Source organism: Eretmochelys imbricata, chromosome 6 (assembly GCF_965152235.1).
Source record: "Eretmochelys imbricata isolate rEreImb1 chromosome 6, rEreImb1.hap1, whole genome shotgun sequence".
NCBI classification, from domain to species: domain Eukaryota; kingdom Metazoa; phylum Chordata; order Testudines; family Cheloniidae; genus Eretmochelys; species Eretmochelys imbricata.
The window spans coordinates 4,813,940-4,840,580 of record NC_135577.1 but is presented as its reverse complement, the minus strand read 5'-3'; the positions used below and the strand labels follow the sequence as shown (position 1 = coordinate 4,840,580).

Sequence of the window (26,641 nt, the reverse complement as noted above, 5' to 3'; positions counted from 1 at the left end):
ATGGACCCCTTGGCTCTGCTCCTCTACCTGTGCACAGGTAAGTGCCAGCCAGAGGGACTGGGAAATGCTGGGCTCCTCCACATGGGTGCCCAGCGAGTACCCCTCTGGCAGGGGGATGGGAGCAGCTGGACGGTCGGGACTCCTGGGTCCTATCCCTGGCTGGCTCTGGGAGAGGAGTGGGGTTGGTGGGTTACAGCAGGAGGCCTGTGCATCAGGACTCCTGGGTTCTCTCCTCAGCTCTGGGAGGGGAATGGGGCTCTCGTGACTTGTGTGGGGGAGGGCTGGTAATCAGGACTCCTGGATTCACTTCCCTCTCTGTTCTGTTCCCCCCAGACTCTCTGGGATGGGAGTGGGTCACAGGTGCCACTCCCTTTCTCTGTGGGACGTGTGTGCTCGGTAGGATGTTGGGGGTGTGGGGGGGGGGCGGGTTTGGGGAGAGTCCAGCAGGTCTGTAGTGGATGCAGTGTTTGCAATGGCTCAGTACTTGTGTAAAACCACAGTCGCTTCCCCCCACTTCAAGGTCACATCTCTGCTGTCTGTGAGGCCTGGACCCATCAGGGAATGGAGGGGGGCAGACTTTGGGGTGGCTGAGGATGAGGGGGATGGGTTGGGAAGTGGGGAAAGACTGGGAGATAGGGCTTGAAAAGGGAGGAAGGGAAGAATGGGGGAGGCCACCTCAGCTCCTCCCCCACCCTCAGCTCCTTTGCCCCCAGACCCCACCCACCCAGCCCCATTTTGCCCCATATCTGCTCCTCCTATAGCGTTGGAGGGCCTTTACCACCTCCCAGGCCTGGAGGGGGCAACTCCAAGGGGATTCTCCTTCCCAGGCCTGGCCTTGCAGGGAGGGTGAGGGCAGAAGGGAGGAGAGCTCTGCATTAGGGGAGTTGGCTACGCTGTGCGTTAGGGATTCACTTTTGCCACTGATTGGCTGTTTGGTGTTTCTTGTGTGACATGAGTTTGGTGGGTCTCAGCTGTGGCTCCCATGGCACAAGCTTGCCAGGCCACCCTGCACTAACTGACAGACTCGGAAGAGACCAAGATCTGCCTGGGCCAAGTTGCTACCGGTGCAATGCTGTGGCCAATCCTTGGATACATAAGCAGGGGAATCTCAGGAAGGACTAGAGAGGTTATTTTCCCTCTGTATTTGGTCCTGGTGCGACCACTGCTGGACTCCTGTGGCCAGTTCTGGAGCCCACACTTCAAGAAGGATGTTGATAAATTCGAGAGGGTTCAGAGAACAGCCATGAGAATGACTGAAACATTAGAAAACCTGCCCGATAGACTCAAGGAGCTCAATCTATCACTATTTAGATTAACGAAGTGAAGACTAAGGAGTGCTTATCTCCGTCTATAAATACCTACCTGGGGAAAAATGTTTGATGATGGACTCTTCAGTGTAGCCCAGCGGTTCTCAACTAGGGGTCCACGGCCCACAGGGTGTCCGCGAGCCCTTTCAAGGAGGCTGCTGGGCCCTGCGGCAGAAGCCCCAATCCCCGGTGCCCCACTGTGGGGCTGAAGCTGGGGGAGGCGCAATCCCTCCCCAGTCCCCGCCGCCTGGCCAGGTCAGAGGCGGGAAGCCAGAGCCCGGCAATGTGGGATAACTGCTGCTCTGGCTGGTGCATGGAGCAGGCAGCAGCAGCTGTCCTGCCTCTCCTGCTGGTGCCCTAGATTGAAGCTCCCAGCCTCCTCTGCTCCCGCAGTGGCAGCCAGTAAGAGCCCCCCAGCTCCGTGGCTGGCGGACCCCTCCGGGAACAGGGACCACAGGGGAGTCCTCCCAACACAGTCCCTAATACCCCTCTCCTTACACCCTGAGCCATGTCCTCCCTGAATCCTGAGCTACCCCCACTGCCCACACACAGCCCCAGCTACCCCCTCCCTTCACCCTGAGCTACCCACCCCCCTGCCCACATACGGACCCTACTTACCCTCTCCCTGCACCCTAAGCTGTTTTCAAACTTTTTGAGCTAAGCCCCCCAGCTTTGAGTTATAATTTTTGGTTGCCCCCCCAACCCAGACAGACTGGGTGGCCTGCTGAGGTGAGTCAGAAGGTAGAGGTATCACTCCCTTCCTGGAAACTGCTATGTGGGGCTTGAACCCCACTGTCCCCCCCCCCCAATAGAAGTCAAACTACACCTATGCCCAAGGCCCCTTTGTCCCCCTGGGCCCTGCAATTTTTATAGCATGTCGAGGGGGGCCTCAGAGAGAAAAAGGTTGAGAACCCCTGGTCTAGCAGACAAAGGACTAACACAATCCAATGCCTTGGAAGTTGAAGCTTGACAAATTCAGACTGGAAATAAGACGTAACATTTTTAACAGCGAGAGTAATTAACCACTGCAACAATTTACCAAGGTTTGTGGTGGATTCCCTTGTTGGGATATAATATCTAAGATGATATATGCTATGGGGCCGAGTGTGACTGTCGTGTGTTTGAAACCGGAGTGCATGTCCTGCATTTTGGCAACCAAAGCAAGAACTTAAAGGTCAAGCGGTCAAAACCTATTTGAGGGGGAGGGATAGCTCAGTGGTTTGAGCATTGGCCTGCTAAACCCAGGGTTGTGAGTTCAATCCTCAAGGGGGCTATTTAGGGATCTGGGGCAAAAATTGGGGATTAGTCCTGCTTTGAGCAGGGGGTTGGACTAGATGACCTCCTGAGGTCCCTTCCAACCCTGAGATTCTATGATACCAAACAACTTTGTTATGTCCTTGGAAAAAAATGAAGAATCAGCAGATAAGGAAATAACACCAGTGGAACTGCTATAAAAATGTATAAATGCCTTGGATTGTGTCAGCCTGCCCAAAATTGTCCCTTTAAAACAAAGGGTAAAGGCCCAAAACAACAAAAACAAAAATCTAATAATGTCACAAAGTAAATTATAAATAAAAGCTTTACACATCTGCAATTTATAGTATTTCAATAATCCAAAGCCCAGTTTATATATGGTGTGGTACTTGTAAACTCCTCGCACCTTGTAACTAAACTAAACCCCAACTAACCATCAAAATGTCTAACTACTGGGCTATGGTATAGTATGTTTGGGGTATAAATGTCAAGTAAATAAGATCCATTTTGACAGGTTTCAGAGTAACAGCCGTGTTAGTCTGTATTCGCAAAAAGAAAAGGAGTACTTGTGGCACCTTAGAGACTAACCGATGAAGTGAGCTGTAGCTCATGAAAGGTTATGCTCAAATAAATTGGTTAGTCTCTAAGGTGCCACAAGATCCATTTTGTAAGGCATAAAAAGTATTCATATATAGCAACACTGTGTCCAATATCTGCCTGCTCCCCCATCCTGTAAAAAGGCCCCTGCTGAGGGTCTAACACCCTGAACTGGAAATTTTAAATCAAGACTGGATCTTTCCCTAAATGTTCCAGTCTGGTTCAAACAGACATTCATTCAGAGACACTCTCTGGCTTGTGTTACATAGGAAGTCAGACTAGATGCTCAAAGCAGTTCCTTCTGGAGTTATGGTCTGTAATTCTATGAAGGCTGTTCTGCCCCTGCTACCCTACAGAAAGTGTTCCCCGCCTCCTCTTATGAATCTGGGTCAGCAAGAGATAAATCAAGGGCTTCATTCACCAGTGCTAAATCCGTTCATGATAGTTAGTCTTCACTTGGGAGTTTCTGCTGCTATGCAAATGAATGCATGGTATGATGCACGTAAAATGGCCCTCAAGGACTAGAGAAAAGGGAAGCTTGAAGGATCTGGGAGTCAAGACTCCTGGGCTCTATCCCCAGCTCTGAGAGGGATGTGGAGTCTGGTGCTCAGTCTCAGAAAGGTTTTGGAGTAAATTTGCTGAGGCTACAGCTAATTACGGGAGTTTACAGAGGGTATTCGAGGCTATTAACGTTGGATGGCCAAGACATTACATATCAAGATGTTCCAAGCTGACATGCTCACAAGAGGACATGAAGGACACTTGGACATGGGGAAATGTAAGTGCAGAGCCGGAGAGATACGGTACTAGCCAGAAATGAACAATGAGAGAGAGAAATTGTTAAAATGTGTGAAACAGGCCCCCAGTGCCAACCTAAACGGAGTAAAAGAGGCTATATTGATAAGCGATGACCAGTTCAGGACATGGTCTAAAGTTGGTGTGGATCTATTTGCATACACAGGTGAAGACTATGTTTTGACACTGGATTATAATTCTCATTCACTGGAGGTTGTTTATTAGAAAATACAGTCACTTCTGGGGTGGGGCATAGGAGCTGTTTGTACAGTGATTCGCTCACCTGGCACTGAGATGTGGCCATTTGTTGGGTCTCTTTGGGAGGGCATTGGGGTGTGTATGACTCTCCCTCTCCATGCAGCATGTGTGCTTGGTAGGATGTGGGCCAGGGATGGGGTTGGTGGGCAGGAAGTGGACGTGGTTGGCACGGTCCTGCTATAAGGTCACCAGAGGTTCCTCCTGCTTCAAAGTCACGTCAGCTCTGTCTGTGAGGCTGGGACCTCGCAGGGCATGGGGGAGGGCAGACTTTGTGGTGATTGAGAATAAGGATGACAGACTTGGGGTTTTGAGGCACACTGGGAGACAAGGCCTAAGAAGGGGAAATTGGGGGAGCCTGCCCCCACTCTCCCAGCACCCCCTTTTGTCCAGCCAGCCCCACAATTTTCCAACCCCACCCACCAGCCCGACAATTCTGCACCCGACCTTGCCCCATATTTGCTCCTCCTGCAAATCTGGAGGGTCTGGTGGCTACAGTTTTAAGCTTAGCAGAGTGACAGTCACCTCTGTTACTTGCTTCAAACTGAGAGCCTCTAGGAACACATAGAGACCGAAGGTAATGACCATGTATAATTCACCAGTACAAGGTCTAGTCTACTTTTAAGTTTTATTAAAGTTAGTTATGATTACCCACGCATATAGAAATTCTATACAGACCTACGCAAAATTTACAAATATAGTTATACTCACATCCTTGACAATAGTGTTAGGGTCTGATGGGTCTCTCATGGTTTGATCATCAGTAGAGGGATGGTTCCTGCTGGAGTCTCCCAGAGGGAGCTCAGTTTTCTCATTCTGGGCATCCCCTTTTTATACTGTGATTCTGTCTACACCTACATTCTGCGTGTGTCCATAAAAGTGTCCACCCTCTTTTCCCTTATTGGTCTGTCTCCCCTGGAAACTTAATGAACCCCAATTTTCTATAGGCTGGGTAAGTTCCCTTTATTCTCATTAGCATTAGCGCACAAGCTGTATCCCATGGTTAAGACACATGTCTGAGACAGATGCGCCTTTATGGTATTTTTATGATCTAATATTAATCTTCTGGGTAATTTTGCACAATACTGTCACTTGGTGCCTCTTTTCCCATAATCTTATGGCACTGGATTATTTTTCAGTCACTCATGTCATCATTTCTTGTCTCCAGGGCCTAAACTAGCTAAACTAAAGTCTTTCAGGCTTTAACCTACAGGTTCTTACATTTCAGCTTGTCTTAGTCATCGCTAGTACTTGGTTCGGTATTTAGAGGAATTATACTTTTATAATCCTACAAATTAACTCTAGTTAATGAATATATCTATGATATAACATAATCACAATGTCATACAATAAATGAATAATAACTAAAACCACTGGCTACATGGCCATATAGTCTATCAATCTATGAAGACTGATCTGTCCCTTCTGTCCCTACAGGAAGTGCATCTGCTATGGATCAGCATCAGGAAAGTGGATGGAGATAAATCTAGGACTTCCTTCGCCAGCGCTGAATCCACTCATGATTAGGGCCCTGCCAAATTCACCGTCGTGAAAAACATATCACAGACTGTGAAATCTGGTCTTTTATGTGCTTTTACCTAATCCTATACAGATTTCACAGGGGAGACCAATATTTCTCAGACTGGGGGTCCTGGCCCAAAAGGGTGTTGCAGGGGAGTCACAGGGTTATTTTAGGGGGGTCACAGTAGTGCCACCCTTACTTCTGTGCTGCCTTCAGAGCTGGGCGGCCAGAGAGGAACGGCTGTTGGCCAAGCACCCAGCTCTGAACGCAGTGCCCCGCCGGCAGCAGAGCAGGAGTAAGGGTACAGTGCCATAGCCCCCCCCCATAACCTTTTGATCCCCCACTCCCACAGCTCCTTTTGCGTGAGGACCCCTCCAATTACAACACTGTGAAATTTCAGATTTAAAGAACTGAAATCATGAGATTTATGATTTTTAAAATCCTGTGACCATGAAATTGACCAAAATGGACTCTGAATTTGGTAGCGCTCTACTAATGAAATTTATATTTAAATGGGAGTGTCTGGCACTATGCAATGAATGTGGGGAATGATTTGCATAAAATAGCCCTTGAGGGCTAGACAGCCGGGAGCAGGTGGTGAGGAGCTGGGAGTCAGGAGGCCTGGGTTCTATCCCTGGCTTTGGGAGAGGAGTGGGATTTGGTGGGTTAGAGTAGCGGGCTAGAATTCAGTCCCACAGCCAGAAAGCCCCAGGCACTGGCCTGGTCTCCATCCGGGAAGCTCTAACTGGAGACTGTTTAACCCCTGCAGTGCTGGCCCCGAGCCATGGATTCAGCGTGGACGTGGAGGGACCCATCACCTTCCAGGAGGCAGCTGAGGGGTTTGGGCAGAGCGTGGTGCAGTTCGGGAATGCCAGTGCCGGGGGGTAAGGGCTGGACATGGGACCCCACGTGACTTGTGCCCAACAGTGCGGGGCATGTCCGGCTGGGCTGCCTCCCCTGGGCCTCAGTCCCCTGGGTGTGTGGGGCATCCCCTGACCCCCCATACCTTTTCCCTGCAGGCTGATTGTTGGGGGCCTGCTGCAGACAGGAAACGTGAACGAAACCGGCAAAGTCTACAAGTGCAACCCTGGATCCGGACGCTGCCAGGAGATCCCCATCCAGAGTAGGGGCACCCTGTGTTGTGGGGTGCAGAAATAGGATTGGGGTGGAAGCCAGGACTCTTTGGTTCTGTCACCAGCTCTGAGAGGGAAGGGGGGTCTAGTGGGTTAAAGCGGGGGGAAAGGGGGGCTGGGAGCTAGGACTCCTGGGTTCTATCCCCAAATGTGGGGGGGGTCTAGTGGTTAGAGCTGAGAGTCAGGAATTCTCGGTTCTTTCCTCCGTTCTGGGACAGGAATGGAGTTTATTTGCTCAGCCTGGTGTGCATCTCTCTCCTGTCAGGGTCCCCGGATGCCATGAACATGTCCCTCAGTTTGTCTCTGGCCATCCAAGGCTCCCAGTTCCTGGTAGGTACCACACCTAGGGGAAATGGGTGGTGGGAGTGGGGTCCGACATTTTCTCCCTCATCATTCCAGGGGACAGGTTCCCCCCCACCCCGAAACCCCACTGCTCATGGATGGTAGTAACTGGGCGGTGTCAGCGTGACTGCAGCAACGGTGCAGAGGTGACAATTGGGTGACACCCCCATGACTACATGATAACTGTGTGAGGGCTGTTGGTAATTCCTGTAACTGGAGGGGTGGTACAACGATGCAGTGGGGAATGGTGGTAGCCAGGTATCCTCCCTTTGGCTACAGTGATTGTGAGGTGATGTTATGAGGGATGGAGGCAACTGGCTGATGTTGCCATGGTGACAGTGACTGTGTGCTGAGGTATCAGGAAACGTTGTAACCGGGTTGCTGTCATGGTGACAGTGACTGTACTTGGACATAGCAGGGAGCATGGCAAGTGGTTGACATTGCCATGGCAACAGTGACTGGACACTGCTATAGCAGGGAGTGTGGTAAGCAGATGATGCCCCCGTGAGTCTCCCCTGTCTCCTCTCGGAGTTAGGTCCCGACGTCCTGTCTGCCCCAAGGGGGCCCTGCCCTGGCAGGGCCTTTCCCTGCATATCCCGGGGGCGGAGGGGAAGGGATCAGGCCCCAGGCTCTCTTCCCCACCCTCACTGCTCTGTTGAGAGGGGAACCTACTGACCCGCTGCCTTTTCGTGCCCCGTGGTGCACTGGGCCTGCGGGGAGAACATGTACGTCAGTCACTGCTGCTTCCCTCTGCAGCAGAGCTTCTGGCAACTCCAGCGCATCCTGGACACCCAGCCAGGTAAGGGGTGACCCGGGGGTGTGTATTGGGGGGACTTACACCCTGGGTTCCCGGGTGGGTACAAGGGCCGTGGGGAGGTGGAGGGGAGATGGGTCTAGAGGGGCCCAGGGTCTGATGTGGGTTGGGATACCAGGCTAGGTGGGCCCATTGGTTTGATTCAGGATGTCCGTAGGAGCTGGGAGTCAGGACTCCTGGGTTCTGTCCCAGCTCTGGGAGGGGGAGGGGTATATTTTTTTCATCCCAGTGCATGTCATGGTCTACTCTCAGGACCCCTCCATGGCAGGGACGGGATGGTATTGTGATAGTGGGGCAGAGGGGTCTGATCGGGGTGGCCAGCAGGGGACGGGATATCTGGTTAGATGCACCCATTGGTCTGATCTAGCTCTTTCTGGTGGGTTTCCCATGTTTGTGGAGTTGAGTCAGGACGTACTTCATTCCTGTCCCTCTCAGAGTGCCCCAGACATGTCACAGACATAGCGCTCCTCGTCGACAGCTCGGGCAGCATCGTACCTGAGGACTTTGGAAAAATGAAGACTTTTCTTGCTGAAATCATGAAGCGTTTCCGCAGCACCGACACGCAGGTAATGGGCAGAAGCTGAACCCTGACTATGTGCCCTGCCCCTCGCAGTCAGTGCTGACCCCGGTGCGGTGCTAGGGGGCGCTGTGCTGCAGGGGGAGCGGTAAAGAATTTTGCATCCAAAATCAGGAAAAAATTCCAACAGAACCACTACGTCCCGACTGCCTCAGCCCTTAACTGAGTCTGACGCCTGCTTTTCTTACCCTCCACCCCTGGGGTTGTTTTTCTCTCTTCTCCCCCGCCTCCCCTTGCAGTTCGCCCTCATGCAGTACTCCAATAAATTTCAATTGCACTTCGACTTCATGGAGTACAGGAGAAGTCATGACCCCGATCACCTCGTCTGGACGATTGAGCAGCTTCATGGAACGACGTACACGGCCACAGCCATCCGGAAAGTCGTGTAGGTATTGCCTTCCTCCCCATGCTGACTCCACAGGGAATGGGCTACAAGGACATGCAAGCTAAGGGATATCCCCTGGGTTCTATCCCCAGCTGTGGGAGGGGACTGGGGACTAGTAGGTTAAAGTGGGATGGGGATGCTGGGAGCCAGGACTTTGGGGTTCGATTGCCAACTCTGTGCCTCTGTTGTGTTGTGACTTTAAGCAAGTCACGTCCCTGCCCTATGCTTCAGTTTCCCCATCAGTAAAATAGGGACATGACGGTGACCTCCTTGTAAATGACTTTGAGATCTGCAATGCCAAAGCAGTGGACGAGCGCTACATGTTATTACATATCAATAACCCTCCCATGCATTCCCCACCCCACTTTTCCAGGCGGGAGCTGTTCACCTCTGGGAAAGGCGCTCGCGATGAGGTCACCAAGGTTCTCATTGTGATCACAGATGGGGAGAAATCTGGAGACCCGCTTTCTTATTCAGATGTCATACCTGAGGCTGAGAGAGCTGGAATCATCCGCTACGCCATTGGGGTGAGCCGTGGCTGTGCGGAGAACTAGTAGGGATCTGAGCCCATGTTCAGGTTCCCACCAGATAAGGGAGAAGAACTGACCCTGGGTTGTAACTGGGTCAATGTGTGACATTATAGGAGAGCTGGAGCCTCCCTGTTGTTCAGGTTGAGCAAAGCTTTCTAGTTAAAGGTTGGATTTTCTGACTGCCCTACGATACACGTGCTGACTCAGATTGTCATAAAATTTGGTTTGCCTCATGGGGATGCAGGTTAAGATTAGTGGTCTAAATTTGGGATCATTTGAACAAGGGGCTTCTGAGATATAGCCCCCCCTCCCCCCCGTTAAACAGCAAAGTCACTCGGTTCTTATAAAGTCTTTTTTGCACCCGCCTGGGACTCAAACAACAGCTCTGATCCTCCCCAAACTGATCTCAGTCACTTGACATTTCTCTCTGTTAAACTGCTGAGCCAAGAGATTGAAATGGGCATCAGCAGCAAGGAGAAGGGCAAGTTTACATGATACACTTAAGTCGAATTAAGTTACGTCGTCACACAGCCACCGCAGTAATTAAATCGTTTTTTCATGTCCACATTACTCTCCTGTCAGTGGTGTGCATCTTCACCGGGGACTTTTTACTGATTTAACTGTCAGTGCGGGACATTGTGGGGCTTAAGCCCCACCGCCTGGGGCCAACAGCTGAAGCCTCAGGCTATGTAAGCCACACAGTGCCTATATGGACACTGCATCAACCTAACTACATTGACCTAAAACAACGCCTCTTGTGGAATTGGAGTTATGAAGTTGGTGTAGCGGGCGAGTTTCACGGGTGGGAGCTACATTTTAGTGTAGCCACTTACAGAGTTAGGTTGACGTAAGTCCTACATCAACAAACTCGGGTTTAGAGTCATAGATTCCCAGGCCAGAAGGGACTTTTGCGATGATCTAGTCTGAGCTGCAGTGTAGCACAGGCCAGAGAACTGACCCCAATAATCCTTGTTGGAACCAGAGCAAATCTTTTAGAAAACCAGCCAGTCTTGAGATAAAAATTGCTAGGGATGGAGAATCCACCCCGGCCTGTGGTGAGCTGCTCCAATGGTTCATTCCCCTCATGGTTAAACCTGACACCTTCTTTCCAAAAGGAATGGGTGTAAATTCCACTTCCAGCCATTGGATCTTGTTCGACCTTTGTCTGCTGTTTACGTCGGGCCCAGCGACGGGGAGGTGTCTGACTCCACCGCTGAACCGACTGCACACAACCCACCCGGACTAGTGTGGTGGTCCCAGCCCTTCACCCCTTGCCCTGAGGTGTCCCCCGGAGACATTGCCCGCACTCACCCCTCACTACGCCCTGGAGATTGAGCCATGCAGGTCCCCAGAGTGCTGACAATCCCCATGGCAAGGAGACCCCTGTGCCCTGCTGCTGATACAACCGACACAACTCGGTGCTGAAATGAGGCAGGGCCCATAACTCCAGGCTCCAGTGGCCCCCCACTCACCGGAGGAGCACATGGCGCTGGCTGAGCCGTGCCTCTAGAAGGCCCAGCAGAGCTCGGGGCGGGTGGGTATTGGTCCAGGGCTCCCGGCTGTGACTGATGCCAATGCCCTGGTCTCCCCTGTACCTCCCTCTACTCCGTGAAGGTCGGCGAGGCCTTCTCCAGTAATACTACACAACAGGAGCTCCAGGAGATCGCCTCTGAGCCCACCAACGAGCATGTCTTCCGGGTGGACAATTTCGACACCCTCCAGAGCATCCAGAGCCAGCTGCAGGAGAAGATCTTCACCTGCAAAGGTAACAGAGGTGGGGCAGGGGCCACAGGGGCCCTGGGGCTTGAGAATGGGTTTTCAAGGTCGAGATGGCCGGCATATTGGGCTGCATTAGTAGGAGCATTGGCAGCAGATCGAGGGAACTAATTATTCCCCTCTATTTGGCACTGGTGAGGCCACATCTGGAGTATTGCATCCAATTTTGGGCCCCCCACTACAGAAAGGACGTGGGCAAATTGGAAAGAGTCCAGCGGAGGTCAACAAAAATGGTTAGGGGGCTGGGGCACATGACTTATGAGGAGAGGCTGAGGGGACTGGGGTTATTTAGTCTGCAGAAGAGAAGAGTGAGGGGGGATTTGATAGCAGCCTTCAACTACCTGAAGGGGGGTTCCAAAGAGGATGGAGCTCGGCTGTTCTCAGTGGTGGCAGATGACAGAACAAGGAGCAATGGTCTCAAGTTGCAGTGCAGGAGGTCTAGGTTGGATATTAGGAAGCACTCTTTCACTAGGAGCGTGGTGAAGCACTGGAATGGGTTACCTAGGGAGGTGGTGGAATCTCCATGCTTAGAGGTTTGTAAGGCCCGGCTTGAAAAATCCCTGGCTGGGATGATTTAGTTGGGGATTGGTCCTGCTTTGAGCAGGGGGTTGGACTAGATGACCTCCTGAGGTCTCTTCCAACCCTAATCTTCTATGATTCTGTGGGACGGGGAGCTGCTGGGAATCCAGAGCTGGGAGTGGTGAGAGCCTATGAGTAGTGCGATGGGATATACTTATACGGGAGCAGTGGGAAGCTGAGTTTCATCAAAATACCCAGAACCTCTGGGGACATGAATGATGCTTCCCTCGGTAAGAACAAACCCAAAGATTTCCCCTTACCTATTTAAACAGCCCCTGCTCCTCACCCCAGAGGTGGCTGCCTCTTTGTTCTGGGAAAGGGATCTCTGTGTAGCACTGTTTATGACACCCTGACACCCCAATATTCACCACTGTCATGTAATTAGGATATTTTTTGTACAAAGTACGTCTTGTGAGGGATTATTCTAAAAGTCTTGATCTGCTAAAGATTAATCTCATTGGATTGTATGTGTTATCGTTCTATGTGAAGTTATGAAGTTTGGCTACATATGTGCTACTGAAACATGTGGCGAGGTTCACAACACCCACAAGCAGCCTTTCAGGTACAACAGTAAGAAGGCCAAAGAGTGTTAATGGCTTACTGAGGAAATGCACATAAGCACATGGATTACCCCAGGAACTGGGTACAATACAAACCTCTCAGAGATAGCACTACACAATGGGAACTGTTTGTCCCAGGTCACAGAAAAAGAGCTTTCCAGTGAGTGGGAAGAAGATATAAAAAGTGAACCATGATATCATGGGGGACATCACTCTCCCTACAACAATACACCTGGAAATGTCTGAGGGGCAAGGATTGAACTGTGGGAAGTGATGGTCCCAAGGTAGAGGAATTTTTAGCCTGAATATGAAAACCTGGGAAAGCCAATGCAACTTGTGCCTTAAGAATGTGCTGCCTGTTTATCACTTAGGGTGAGAATCTACTTATTTGTATCCTACCTATCTAGTGTGTTATGATCAGTTTGCAAATTTTATTTATTTATTAAGGTAATCTGCTTTGTTCTGTTTGCTTTCCCTTATAATCACTTACAATTAACCTTTTGTAGTTAATAAAGTTATTTCTTGTTTATAGTATAACCCAGTTTGTGCAATTCATACCGGGGGGCGGGGACGGGGGGGGATGAAAGAATCTCTCTCCACATTGAGGGAGAGGGTGAATTTTTAGGAGCTTGCACTGTGCACATCTCTCTGTACAGTGTAAGACAGTATTGTTTCAAGTTTATTGCCCAAAAGGGTGTGTACGTGAGTTCCAGGTGAGTCCTCTCACATAGAGCTGACTTCAGTCTGTGTCTGCAGCTTGGTGTGGCCCTATCTGTGTGTGTGTGTGCTGCACGAGACCAGAGAGCCTAATTCAGCAAAACAGGGAGAGGGAATCCAGGCTGGTGGAGCAGGAGAGGCTCAATGAAAACCCAGTACATCAAGTGGCATCCCAGACGGGGTGGTCCAACCCATCACACTATTGTATGGCTGTTTCCCATGTCACCTCCCCATGTCTCTCTTTTTATTTGAGGTTATTCATCTCAGGTCATCACAGCCAATGGGCAGAGCACCTACATGGTCGGGATCCCTCACTGCCAACGCACCGGCAAAGTCATCCTGTTCAGCCAAGATACCAAGGGTGGGGAATGGACACCCAGATCAGAGCTGTTGGGAGAGCAGGTATGGGGAGTGTTACAGGTAATGTGGATTGTGGGTGTGAAAGAAGGACAGTGCTGGAGGAAGCCTGTAAGCTTTTGACATCGTGAAATATCTGTGTTTGGCTTCACCTTCAGGAATGATTCGGTCAGAGAGCCTCAGGAAGGGATAAACTTGACTGGTTTAGAGAACTGCACCACAGCTGACATTCAGCATCTCTCCAATAATCCACTTCTGTTACCTTCACTTACAGTTTAGACGGAACTCATAAGGTGGCCCAGACCCACCAAGGGACTTAGGCATTGTGATGCTGCATGGAGGCACCTGCCTCTGCCCGTGATCGATGAATGGGGGGAGGGGAGAGAGAGACACGGGCCCTCTTCACCTACCCCACATGTTGGGTCTCATCCAATAGGCATGCTCAGAGCTGCCAAGATATTCACAAACCAGCTGGAGGAGACAAAGAGAGGTTTCCCTTATAGCCTGGGGGTTCGAGTCCTCACCTAGGACACGGGTGACCCATGGTTCAAATCCCTGCTTTGCCTGATTAAGAAGAAGGATTTAACCATGTAGCTGTCCTCTCTCAGGCTGTAGGGTGGATGTGATTTGCATATGTTCTGTGGTCCAACTGATACTTAATTACTCAATTAACAGGGGAGACTGAAGGAGTCCACATCAGAATATCCCACAGCTTAGGGGTTAGAGCACTGAACTGAGAACTGATCTGAGAAACAGCAGGGTCCTATTCAATTCCTTCTCCTCTGATGACACCTACCAGAGGAGGAGTTAGATGGAGGAGCACTTGTCTTCCCCGAGTTTGTGGACCATGCTGGGATGGCCGGGGGAGGGGGAAATGGGCACCGGGCAACTGCATGTTTAGAAAAAAGAAAAGGAGTACTTGTGGCACCTTAGAGACTAACAAATTTATTTGAGCATAAGCTTTCGTGAGCTACAGTGCACTTCATGAAAGCTTATGCTCAAATAAATTTGTTAGTCTCTAAGGTGCCACAAGTCCTCCTTTTCTTTTTGCGAATACAGACAAACACGGCTGCTACTCTGAAACCTGCATGTTTAGAATAAGACAGTAAGGCACAAGCCTTGCCTTTGGGACAGCAACAAAGGAGCTTCTGCTGCAAAAATGTAGGCACCGAGTCAGTTTAGGCACCTACAGGGGTCAGCAGCAGCCAGGCAGAGGTTTTGCGGCTCACAGAGGCAGTTAAGTCCGGGGGGTTAAGCACATACGTACCTTTGTGGATCTAGGCTAGAGAGACTCAGGCAAGGAAATAACATTACTAGTGACATTAACAGTGTCTGAAAAAGATCACACTACACTAACAAAGTGAATTTCTCTAAAATCCAATTGCCTATTCATGCCACCTAAACAAAACTTACAACAGTGGCTCAGTCAGTGATGAACTTGACTTGTGATAGCCCAGCCTCTAAAAAGAATTGCACCTCAATTAGCATTCAGCATCCCCATCCCTTCAAGATCTAGCTGCCTGTCTGTTCAAGAACACTTACAGAGATAGCCCCACCGGCTGCACTTTGGGAGGGTGAGGCTAAAGATGGAATGGACATTGGGACTGAATCCTTATCCCCAGAGGGTGGGAAGGGTCTCAGTGGGAGAAGAAGCAGGAGTTGACTAAATTGAGGGGGTGGCTTATCTGCCTTTCCAGATTGGCTCATATTTCGGGTGTACACTGTGCACTGTGGACCTCAACAGAGATGGGAACACGGACCTAGTTCTAATTGGAGCCCCCATGTACCATACACCCCTGAATGGAGGACGGGTGTATATCTGCCCGATCGACTTGCTGGTAAGAAAGAGGAACGCAGCACTGGGGAAGATGGGTGGCCTGGGGTTCTTGTTTGCCTGGACTGCCGTGATGCTGTGACAATTAGTATTGCAGTGGTGGGCATGGTGCTCCAGAAAGCGGGGTAGAGGCTCAGTAGGGGGCGCTCTTCCCTCCCAGTCAGTTCTGGCCCCAGTGCCCCAGAGTTGGGGGTGGGGCACGCTGTGCTGCAGAGAGAGGAAAAGGAGCTTGACTGGGATCACTCTCTGATGACAGCAAGTGCTGATCCTTTCTCCATGTGTCTTTTTGGATTGGGCCTGCAGGGGACGACGATGTTCTGCAACAAGACACTACATGGGCAGACGGGGGAAGTGTCTGGGCGCTTCGGGGCCAGCATGTCTGAAATCGGGGACATCAGCGGGGACGGACACACAGATGTGGCCATTGGGGCTCCCATGGAGAATGACAATCGTGGGGCCTTGTACATCTTCCATGGGGAAAAGGGAGGTCTCAGTCCCCAGTACAGACAGGTGAGCCCAGCTCCTGCGGGGACGGGTCAGTACACAGCCCTGAAGGGACTCCATGGGGCCCACAGCCCCTTAGTGCCCATTATACAGTGTACTCACCCCTTCTGCATCCCTCATTGCTCTCTCTGCCCTACAGCGCATCGAGGGGTCACGGTTTCCCAGCAGGCTGCACTACTTTGGCCAGGCCGTCAGTGGTGGGACAGATCTGACGGGGGATGGACTGCCGGACATCGCGGTGGGGGCACAAGGGCAGGTCCTGCTGCTGAGGTAAATAACGTTGCACTGCTCCAAACGACCATCTCAGGCCTTGTCTACACTAAAGCATATTTTTGATATAAATTATTCCAGCGATCTGAAAGTGTGACAATCTCATCCCCATTCCATGTCCACACTGCGGTCCTCGTGTCAGCAGAGCTCATCCACACTTGGTACAGTCGCACTGAGAGTGAGAGCAGCGCACTGCGGGTACCTATCTCAGTGTGCGACTCGCCACATGCCACAGCTGGGTGTTGTGTGATGGTGGAGTGGATCGCAGTGCATCATGGGTATGGAATCAGTGTCCCATGATGCAGTTCTTTCTGTCACAGCAGTCTATGGGCTTTTGACTGCATTCTGTGGCATTTTTCAATGGTTCTTGTTTACTGTGAGCCTGCCATCTCCGTCTGAAAAGATGGATCCTGCACTGATCTGTACTGTTGTGATAACTACTGCAAACAAATCGTGGATGGTCATGCAGTATATCATGAGCTCCCAATCTGAACAGGAACTAGAGATGCCTGACATGCTGTGTGCCATGGAAAGAAACAACACAGATTACTTTTGGCATTCATGGAGCAGCTGAACACAGTGGACTGTCGCTTTTGAGCTTGGGAAACAAGCACTGATTGGTGGGATCACTTTGTTATGCAGCTCTGAGATGACGAGCAGTGGGTGCAGAACTTTCGGAGGCAGAAAACCACCTTCCTGGGACTGTGTACGGAGCTCACCCCAGCCCTGCAGTGCAAGGACACCAAAGTGAGAGCTGCCCTCTTGGTGGAGAAGTGCATGGCAATGGCAGTGTGGAAGCTGGTGACCCTGGACTGCTACCAGTTGGCTGTGAATCAGTTTGAAGTCGTGAAGTCGATTGCAGGGGCTGCGTTAATGCAAGTACGCAGGGCCATAATTGAATCTTGCTATGAAGGACCACGACTCTTGGCAATGTACGTGAAATAGTGAATGGCTTTGTAGAAATGGGATTCCATAACTGCAGAAGGGTAATAGATGGAACGCATATTCCAATTTTGGCCCTGGACCATCTTGTGATGGAATACATCAACAGAAAGGGGCACTTCTCCATGTTATTTCAGGCACTTGTAGATCACTGTGAGTGTTTTGCTGACATCAATATGGAGTGGTCTGGGAAGGTGCATGACGTGCGCATCTTCAGGAGCACCGGCCTGCACAGAAAGCTGCAAGCAGGGACTTTCTTTCCAGACCAAAAGATTCCAGTGGGGGATGTTGAAATGCCCATCGTGATCCTGCTAGACCCAACGTATCCCTTACTCCCATGGCTCATGGAGCCTTAAATGGGAAACCTGGACCGCAGCAAGGAGCTCTTCAACAGCAGACTGAGTAGATGCAGAATGACTGTGGAATGTGCCTTTGGCACACTAAAAGCAGGCTGGCGATGCCTACAGGAAAGGTTAGATCTTAGTGAGGAAAACCATTCCAATGGTCAGAGCTGCCTGTGGGGCTAAGGGTGAAAAGCTTGCCTGGGGTGGAGTGCTGAGCCAGATCACCTGGCGGCTGATTTTGAGCAGCCAGATACCATGGCTATTGGAGGGGCACAATGAGGGCTATTCGAAACAGGGAGGCTTTGAGGCAACATTTTGAGAATGAGAACCAGTAATCTGCCACGCTTCATTAGGCTCAGTTATCTGTAGTGTAGACCAGGATGCACACAGTAGCAATACATTGTGTGTGTGTGTGTGTGTGTGTGTGTGTGTCTCTGTACTGGAGAAAGGCACAATGATCGCTTTGCTGCAGGGCCAGAGAGTTGCATGAGCCTGTGGTGCTCGAGCTCCAGGAATATTCCGGGCCTGGGGGCCTGGCTCCACTAAAGTTTGGGTCCGAGTTCCACCGCTGGCCCCACACACCTCCCCGGTTCCTCCCCCGCCCTTGCTCCTCGTGGCTGAGGTGGGGCTGAGGGCAGGGGAGTGCTGGTGCAGGGGTGGTGGTGTTCAGGGCACTGTGGATTTGTGCATGAGGGTGCCGGACATCACGTGTCCGGGGAGTGTGGTGGTGGGGGGCTGTGAGGCACCCCAAACCCCCTCCTACTCCCAAACTCCCTCCCAGAACTGGCACCCCCTCCTGAACCCATACGCTCTGCCCCAGCCCAGAGCCCACACCCAGCACCTAAACTCCCTTCCAGAGCCTTAGGCAGGTACGTGTGTGTGGCGGGGTGGGGGTGGGGGAGGACAGGACTTGGACCTGTTCTGGGCACCACCAAAAATTATACAAACCTGCTGCCCCTGCTTGGCTGCTCCCTTCTCTGACCCCCAGCATCTCCTCTAGTAGAGCTCTATATCCATAACTTGTCTCCATGGGGTGCTGTGAGCACCTCCAGGCTGGGTGGGAGGCTCAGGAGAGGGAGGGGTCCTGGCCCCATTGCAGAGAGCAGCTGGGTGATGGTTCTGTTCCCCCCATGGCAGGTCCCGGCCGGTGCTCAGAGTCAGGGTCTCCATCAGCTTCCAGCCCCCCATGATCCCAACCTCGGCCTTCGACTGCCAGGGGCAGGAGCAGCTCAACACAGAGGCCAGCAGGGCAGAGGTCTGCTTCACCATCACTAAGAGCACCATGGACAGCCTAGGTCAGGCCATACCCCCCCACCCCCCGTTCCCTTGCACTCTGAGCCAGCCAGTTCCCTGCCCTGGAACTGGACTGGAGCTAGTGCCCCGTAGAGGGGAAAGGCCCCGTGTCCCATTTCCCCTTTAGGTTCCCACTCTGTCTCTCTCTGTCCCTCATTTCCCCTCCCCCGTAGGAGACAGGATCTCCAGCACCATCCAGTACAGCCTGGCCCTGGACCCCGGGCGGACTAATATCCGAGTCACCTTCGACTTCACCAGCCCTGTCCTGAGCAGGGAGCTGCAGCTCGGCATCGAGACGAGATGTGAGACGTACCGGATAATGTTTCCTGTGAGTGTGGGGGAGTCCTAATTTCTTCCCCTCCCGCTGTGTCTGCCCCTCCAACTCTGCCCCTCGCATCCAAATCACCCAGAGAACAAACCTCTCTCCGGGTCCCACCCAGCGCCCAGCCCCCCATTACCCTTCAGGGGCCCGACATGTCTCTCTGTCTCCCCAGCTCTGCCCAGAGGACACCCTGACCCCCATCACCCTGCGTCTCAACTACACCCTGAAGGGGGATCCCATCACTGCTGCCAGCCGCCTCAGACCCATCCTGAGCGAGGACTCTGCACTGGTGTCTGCAGGCTTGGTAAGGTGCCAGAGCCGGGCCCCGCGGTGGGTCTGCTGCAGGGATCGAACCAGTGACGTTGGCATTCCAAAGCGAGAGACTGCAAAGTTCAGAGCCAGCAGCAGCTTCCTAAACCCCTTCCAGAGTGCAGGCACTGGGGGGCGACAGAGACGGAGGCCGAGTTTGCCTTGGCTACAGACCTGTCTCCGCTGGGTGGGAACATTCCAACTTCTCCTCAAAGTTCCCAAAATTTCTGTCCAAAAACCAAAATATTTTTGGCTAAAAACATGATTTTTGCTGAAAATTTTTCAAAACTTATTTTGGCCAGAGCCCCTTAGAGGGGAAAGGCCCCACGCTCTGTTCCCCATCCCCCCATGAGCCAGGCAGGCCCCCTGCCCTGGCACCCCTAGAACTGTGATACTTTTTCTGGCCAGAGCCGGGAGGGGAAGGGGGAGGAGGGGTTTGGGTGAGTGGGTGGGTGGCAAGGGCAGGGCTGATGATGGGTTCAGCTGTCCCCTGTGCAGGGGAATGGGAGATGCTGGGGTAACTGGAGGGCCCCTGGGTCCCTGCAGTGTCGCTCTGGCAGATGGTGCTGCAGACCTCTCCCCATTGACCCCTGCCCTCCTGGCCTCCCCCCAGCTCCTGTTTCAGAAAGACTGCGGCACGGATGGCCGCTGTGATGACCAGTTAGGAGTCTCCTTCAATTTCTCTGGGTAAGTCACCGAATCCTCCCCACAAAAACACCCGCCATGGGGGGACCCGTCCAGCTTGATCACAGTTTGGATTTCCAGTGCTGATGGATCCTGGGTGGGGGGCACTGCTGTGGCGAAGATTGCAGCACTGGGGTCCCTAGCTGGGCACTGTTTCAGGAAGCTCGCAGCACTGGGGTCCCTGGCTGGGCACTGCTAGAGGAAGTTCACAGAGCAGCCAGGGCACTGCCCTGAGGAAGCTCACCCCTTTGTCTCCCCCTTAGCTTGAGCACCCTGGTGGTGGGCATCAGCCCTGAACTCAACATCACCGTCTCCATCGAGAACCGTGGGGAGAATTCCTACAGCACCACGGTGCGGTTCCTCCAACCGGCCGCGCTGTCCTACCGCCGGGTCCTGCTGCTCCAGGTACCCCAACACACCAGGCATGAGGGGCAGGCTCTGCAGTGGGGAGCCGTGCTGCAGAGAGTGGGCAGGGGACTTGGCAGGGGATGCTGCTCTGCAGGGAGCAGGTGGGGGGCTCCGCAGGGGGCACCGTGCAGGAGGGAGTGGGCTGGGAACTCAGTCTGGAGTGTCGTGCTGCAGGGAGTGGGTGAGGGCTTGGCAGGTGGTGTCGTGATGCAAGGAGAGGGCAAGGGGCTCAGCAGCGGGCGCTGTGCTGCAGGGAGTGGTCAGGGGGTCAGCAGGGGGCGCTGTGCCGCAGGGAGCGGGTAGGGGGCTCAGCACGGGGTTCTGTGCTCCAGGGAGGAGATGGGGGACTCAACAGGGGTCTGTGGCCCCCTGTCTCACTGGCTGGTCCTCTGTGCTCAGTCTAACAGGAGGGCCCTGGCCATTAAGTGCAGCTTGGCAGAGGGCTCAGAGGAACAATCTCAAAGGAACAGCACCTGCCACATCAACCTCCCCATCTTCTGGAGCGGGGCCGAGGTAGGGACGGGCCCTGGCCTGTGGACTCCCCAGGAGTGAGCCCAGCTGGGAGCAGAGAGGGGCAGTTCCCAGGAGTCAGCCCAGCCCGTGACAAGCGATGTGCTGGGGAAAGTGCCCCGGGGAGCCCAGAGAATCAGTGCAAATAGAGCCCTGAAATCACTCCGGGGCTGGGGTCCGGCCCTGCCGGGGCTGGAAGCCAAGGGCCAGACTTGGGGGGCTGGAAATCAGGCTTCACTGGTGGAGAAAAAAACAAATGGAGGGGCTGTTGCCTTCCTCATTTGGGGTCTTTAAAATGATGGTGAATGGGGTGTTGCCATGGCATGGAGCCGGCTGAGATCTCTGGACCCCAAACCAGGTTAACGTTGTTTAATGTTCGACAGGGACAGGGTCATGTTAACACCATTTGCTGCTCTGGGGCCATTTGTTCTAAGTTCATACAAAAGCCCCCCACCGTCCTCCGTGCCTGCCCCGCCCCCGCAGTCTCTGGCAGTTCCCCAGGCCCTGAGTCCACTGGCTCTCTCACCTCCCCACCCCGGTGTGTTTTCCAGGCCATCTTTGTCGCCACTTTCGCTGTCTCCTCTGAGGCCGACCTGGGGGACAGGCTGCAGATCACGGCCACTGCCAGCAGGTGAGGGGGGCCGTGCAGGGCCAGGGGTGGGGTGGGGGGGCAGTGGGAATGGGCCGTGCATGGAGCAGGACGATGCAGAGGCCTGTGGTGCAGCCTCCCTGCACAGTTAACTGGCTCCATCTCCTCACATCTCTCCCCTTTGCCCTCCCCTCCCCACAGTGACAATGGCGGCCCCATCACCGAGCGCATGATTCACCGGGCGGAGCTGCCGGTCAAGTACGGCATCTTCATCATCCTCACCAGGTAGGTCCGTGCGGAGACAGAGGGGAGAGCGCCCCCTGCTGGGCCCCCTGTTCCCTGCAGCACAGAGCCCCCTGTTGAGCTCGTCCCTGAAGCACAGCGTCCCTAGCGCCGCACGGGGTCATAGGTGCCAGCGCTGACTGCAAGGGGAGAGCGCCCCCTACTGAGTCCTTTCTTGCAGCACAGCACCCCCTTCTGGACATGACACCCCACCGCCACTCTCCAGCCCCATCCAGCACACTCCCGTCTCTCTCCTTCCTTCCGTCCTTTTCCTCCCCCAGCCTCGAGGAGTCGACCAAGTACGTCAACTTCTCTGTCGAGGACGCAGGGACAAGTGTGCCAGTGACACATGGGTACGAGGTGAGGCCAGTGGCACAGAGTGCGAGGAGGGAGATGGGGCAAGAGGGAGGGAGTGGAACTGCCTGAGTCAGATTTAGTGGCTTAGAGCACAGAGAGATGAAGGTGGGGGTGGGCAGGGAGCCAGGACTCCTGGGTTCTACCCCCAGCTCTGGCAGGGGAGTGGGGTCTGAGGATCAGAGCGGGGGCTGGGGATCAGATCTCCTGGGTTCTCTTCCTGCAGTGCCCTGTAGCGAGTCTGTTTCTTTCAGGTCAAGAACCTGCGGCAGCGAAGCGTCCCCATCTCGGTCACGTTCCAGTTCCCCGTGGAGCTGAGCGGGGTCCGGGTGTGGGACGCCTCTGAGGTCGTCCCCTCCAAGGTACCTGCCTCTCCCTGCCCTTGTGTGTGTGAGATGGGCCCAGTGACACCTGCTCGGCCCTACAGCGTCCCCTGCTGGGACAGGCTGCCTCGGGGAGAACGACCTTCCCCAGGGTCTTCCCCAGCCCCTGAGCCAGCCAGTCCTGTGCCCTTGTGCCAGATTGGTGCTGGTGCCCCCTAGAGGGGAAAGGCCCCATGTCCCATTCCCACCCCCATTAACACCGTGTCTCTCTCCCTCCCCAGCCCGAGCTGGCTCAGTGCACCAGTGAGGCTGAAATGCCGGGTTCGAAGGACTTTGTGAAGCAGATGAGCGAGCGCCCCCTGCTGGTGAGTATGGACCGGTGCGGATCCCAGCCACTCTTCTCCCTCTGCACTAGCTCAGACAGCAAGTGCTATAGATAGACCCAGACCCGCATGGCTATGCTGAGCCCCTGCACACGCCCTGCCCTACCCGGCGATATCCTTCCGCCCCCAGGACTGCTCCGTGGCCACCTGTAAGAAGATCCGGTGCAGAATCGCCTCCCTGGAAATGCGGCAACCGCTGGAGTTTATGATCAAAGGGAACGTCAGCTTCCAGTGGGTCTCCCAGGTACGAGAGGTGCCTCTGCCTCTCAGCAACAGGCGAGGGATCCCCCCCATGTGAACAGCCCCTGAGCCCCTCCCCAGAGCTGGCTGCATCTCTGTGCCGGGCAAGTGATTGCTCCGATGTGAACAGCCTGTAAATTGCTCTGGGTCCCCCTGGGACAATGCTCCGGGCTGGTTTCTGCCATTTCTGGTCAGGGACGGTGAATTTCTCTGTTCCAGACTCAGCAGCAGAAAGTGAGTCTGGTGAGTGAGGCCCAGATTGAATACGAGGAGAAGAAATACACCCAGAAGGAGGGATTCGTCCAGCGCCAGGTACCAGAGTGACCTCACCCGGGATAGAGAGAGCATCGGCTAGTGGGGGAGCCAGGACTCCTGGGTCCTGTCCCTGCTCTGGGAGGAAGTGAGGTCTGGGGATTTAGAGCAGGGGCGGGTGATGATGCCAGGACTCCTGGGACCCCATCTCACACCTCCTCTCCCCCAGGTGCAGACGTTGGTGGAGCGCTCCGAGGTCTATAACTACCTGCCCATCATTGTGGGCAGCAGCGTGGGGGGCCTGGTCCTGCTGGCTCTCATCACCGCAGCCCTCTACAAGGTGAGGGGGGCAGGGTTTGGATCCCTCCCCCACCGCCCATCACCCTGGGGGTGGGGCCTGTGGTTCTCCCAGCTGGTGGAGAAGGGGCAAGGGTCTTTCCTTCAGAGGTTCCCACAGCCTGTCCCTCCTCCTCCTCGACCATGGGTCTGTGTCTGTCTGGCTCTCACCATTTCCCCCGGCTGTCTCCTTCCAGTTCGGCTTCTTCAAGCGCCAGTACAAGCAGATGATGGAGGACGCTGTGGAGGGCGAGGGGCCTCGCCTGACCCAGATTGCAACCGCTGGCAACCCCCCTGCTTCCGATGCCCCAAAACAATAGACCCCCATGCGCTCCCCTAGGTGGGTCACAGAACCCCCAAATTTTAATTGCTGAAGCTGGGCACCCTCACTCTGCCCCCCTCCTTGTCCCCCTCCCCCACAGGCAAGAGTTGCCAATGTTAGCACCCCCCCCCAAGCTTTGCCTCCCTCTGGGTTGCTCCAGACCCAACCCCGCCCCCTTATGTTTGCCACCTCCAAGACGCAGAAAGACCGGCCACTGCCCATCCCCAACCAACAAAAGAGGTCCGAGTGCCAACTCGAGCTAATTGTAACTCAAATTAGGCTGAGCAGAATTCTATAAACCTTTTTATCATTTTAGTGGCGCACACTGAGGATACGTTCACAGGCATTTTTTTTAGAATTCTATTGATTTACATTTTGATGTGGAAAATTGTGGGTTTAAGCTTCCCACCCCCATTTTTATCAATTTAAATGATCCCGGTTGTGGGAATTTGTGTGTGTCGGGGGTCAGGCCATATGTGATGGTCAGACTGTTATTTAATGTCAGTAGAGGTTGAGATTCAGAAAGGTAAAGCTTTATATCGATGCTTGAAAGGACTGGATTTTTATTTGTAAATGTTGAATTCATCACACACAGGCAAACTGCTGACAAAATATTTCTATCACGAATAATCAAAAATTTCCACTTGAGAACATATCAGAGTTTGATTTAAGGCTATATATTTTGACACAAGATGTTAATATTTTGTGTTTGAATAGTTATAAAATGTGACCTTTTAAAATCAACATTTGTTGTCTTTACAGAATTTGGGTTTGATTCCCCCCCGCCCCCAGTAATTTTCCACAACTAAAAATTTAAATGAATAAAAATTAAAAAAAATTGCTCAGAAATAAACAGGACTGTCCATGGAAATTATTTTAAAAAAGAATTCTGCCAAGCCTATTTATAACATTTAAAAACACAAATTGTCAACATCACATGTCAAATTGTACAATGTAATTATCCTGAAAGCAGCCCCAGTGACACCCACATGGCCACACATTTTCTACACAATAAGGTGGGACACTAGAAAGTTCTCCAGGAACAGTTTTCTTTCTTTGTCTAGCTGCATGTTTTGATTGTGATCGACGGAAACCTTCTCCCTTGGTTTCGGGGGGTGCGCGGTAAAACTGATATTTGCTGACTATTACCACTAAAAATCTCATTGTCCCAAGCTAAAACGTGGAGTAAGCGGGCAACAAAAATGACCCCCAAAACCCCCAAACCTCTATATAGGTTTTCCTATGCTCTCTTAGGGAATGACAGATCCTCAGAGTGGCATTCTCCTGCCCTGGTGAGATACTAACAAACACATAAAGGATGAACGGCGCTTCCCTTTGGGGAATAGAAGAGATGTTCAGTGGTGAACAGGGGTAAGGCTCTGGCCCTTTTCCCCACAGCTGTGACTACAGCTGTTCTTTCTGCCACGTAACTCAGGGAGCCCTTGCCTTGCCCATCATGAGCCCCCATACCCGGCGCCTCACAGGAGCTACAGCCCGGGAGGGAGCCTTCCCCCCAGCATCCCCTCCCAGAAGACCCTGCCTCTCCCACCCTGCACCTACCCCTCCCTGTTGGTGAGCTGTGAGTGAAGCTCACTACCTGGCACTGAGGGGAGCTGCCATGGTTCGGCAGGCTGAGTAGGGCCAGCTGCGCTCCCAGCCACATGTCTTGCATGGTAGATACAAATTCACTGCACGGGTGGCTGTCCATACTCACGTCTGGCAGAGGGACATCAAACCCCCATATGATAATTTTTTTCACTGGCAACAGGCAAGGCAGGACAAAAACCGGGCAGGCCAATTAAAAATCATGCAGGAGGCAACACTATGTGGGACGCTCCAGATCCATATCCTGATGCCCCTTGCTGAACTTGAAACCTCCCACCCAGAGCATCCCTGGCAGGGCTGGGAGCCCGGACTCCTGGATTCTATCCCAGGAGCTGTGGAAGGGAGTGGGGTCTAGTGGGTTAGGGCAGGAGGCCCACTCTCGGCTGGCATCTGAGCCACGCTCGGCACAACGGGGGCCCTGATCTCAGCGGGGCCTTGAGGTGCTACTGGGTTACTTCCAATAAAACCAAGCTCTCAGAGTCATTCACCTGCCTTGTCTGAAGTCTCAGGTCACTTCAAACAATCTCTCAATACTGTGTGTTTGTGGGAGTGAAAGGGGCTGTGCTGTCCAAGCTTCCACACCACACAAGGAAATGAAATCACTTTTAAAACTGATTTAAAAGGAAAAAATAAATGTCTCTGTCCTGCAGGTTTAGCCTGAGGAACTCCCTGCCACATGTAGTAATGAGGCTGGCACCAAATACGTTCCTGTATTCACACCCTACGTACTATTGTAATAATCTTTGTACAAAGTATGCCTTGTGAGGTATAATTCGAAAACTCACAAGTTGTTGATTGTCCTAATAAGATATGTGTCTCAACATTGTATGTAAAGTTTTATAAGATTTCCCTGTATGATATTACTGACCCGTGTTCCCAACTCCACAGCCTTGCTCACGCAGAAGATGGCAACCAGGTGTGGTCTCGAGAAAGGAATGTGCCTCCCTGAATTTGCATTTAATCAGTAAATCGTCTTCAAGAAGAAGGGAAACAAAGGAAGCTCAAAGGTGTGAGGAAGAGCCAGCTTCCACATAA

The 26,641-nt window shown here is 52.9% G+C and overlaps 1 protein-coding gene across 1 annotated transcript; it reads left to right on the top strand.

Moving 5' to 3' along the window:
• Positions 1–26,641, top strand: LOC144266325 (integrin alpha-D-like). Its single transcript, XM_077819775.1, has 28 exons — positions 1–37; positions 6,500–6,614; positions 6,750–6,853; positions 7,129–7,193; positions 7,962–8,004; positions 8,455–8,585; positions 8,836–8,981; positions 9,355–9,508; positions 11,126–11,276; positions 13,397–13,545; positions 15,198–15,338; positions 15,638–15,844; positions 15,978–16,108; positions 18,532–18,689; positions 18,861–19,015; positions 19,182–19,313; positions 19,932–20,005; positions 20,266–20,407; positions 20,810–20,923; positions 21,472–21,551; positions 21,711–21,794; positions 22,073–22,151; positions 22,400–22,507; positions 22,750–22,833; positions 22,982–23,095; positions 23,311–23,403; positions 23,573–23,683; positions 26,495–26,641. The coding sequence occupies exons 1-28, from the start codon at positions 1–3 to the stop codon at positions 26,639–26,641; spliced, it is 3,249 nt and encodes a 1,082-aa protein (XP_077675901.1).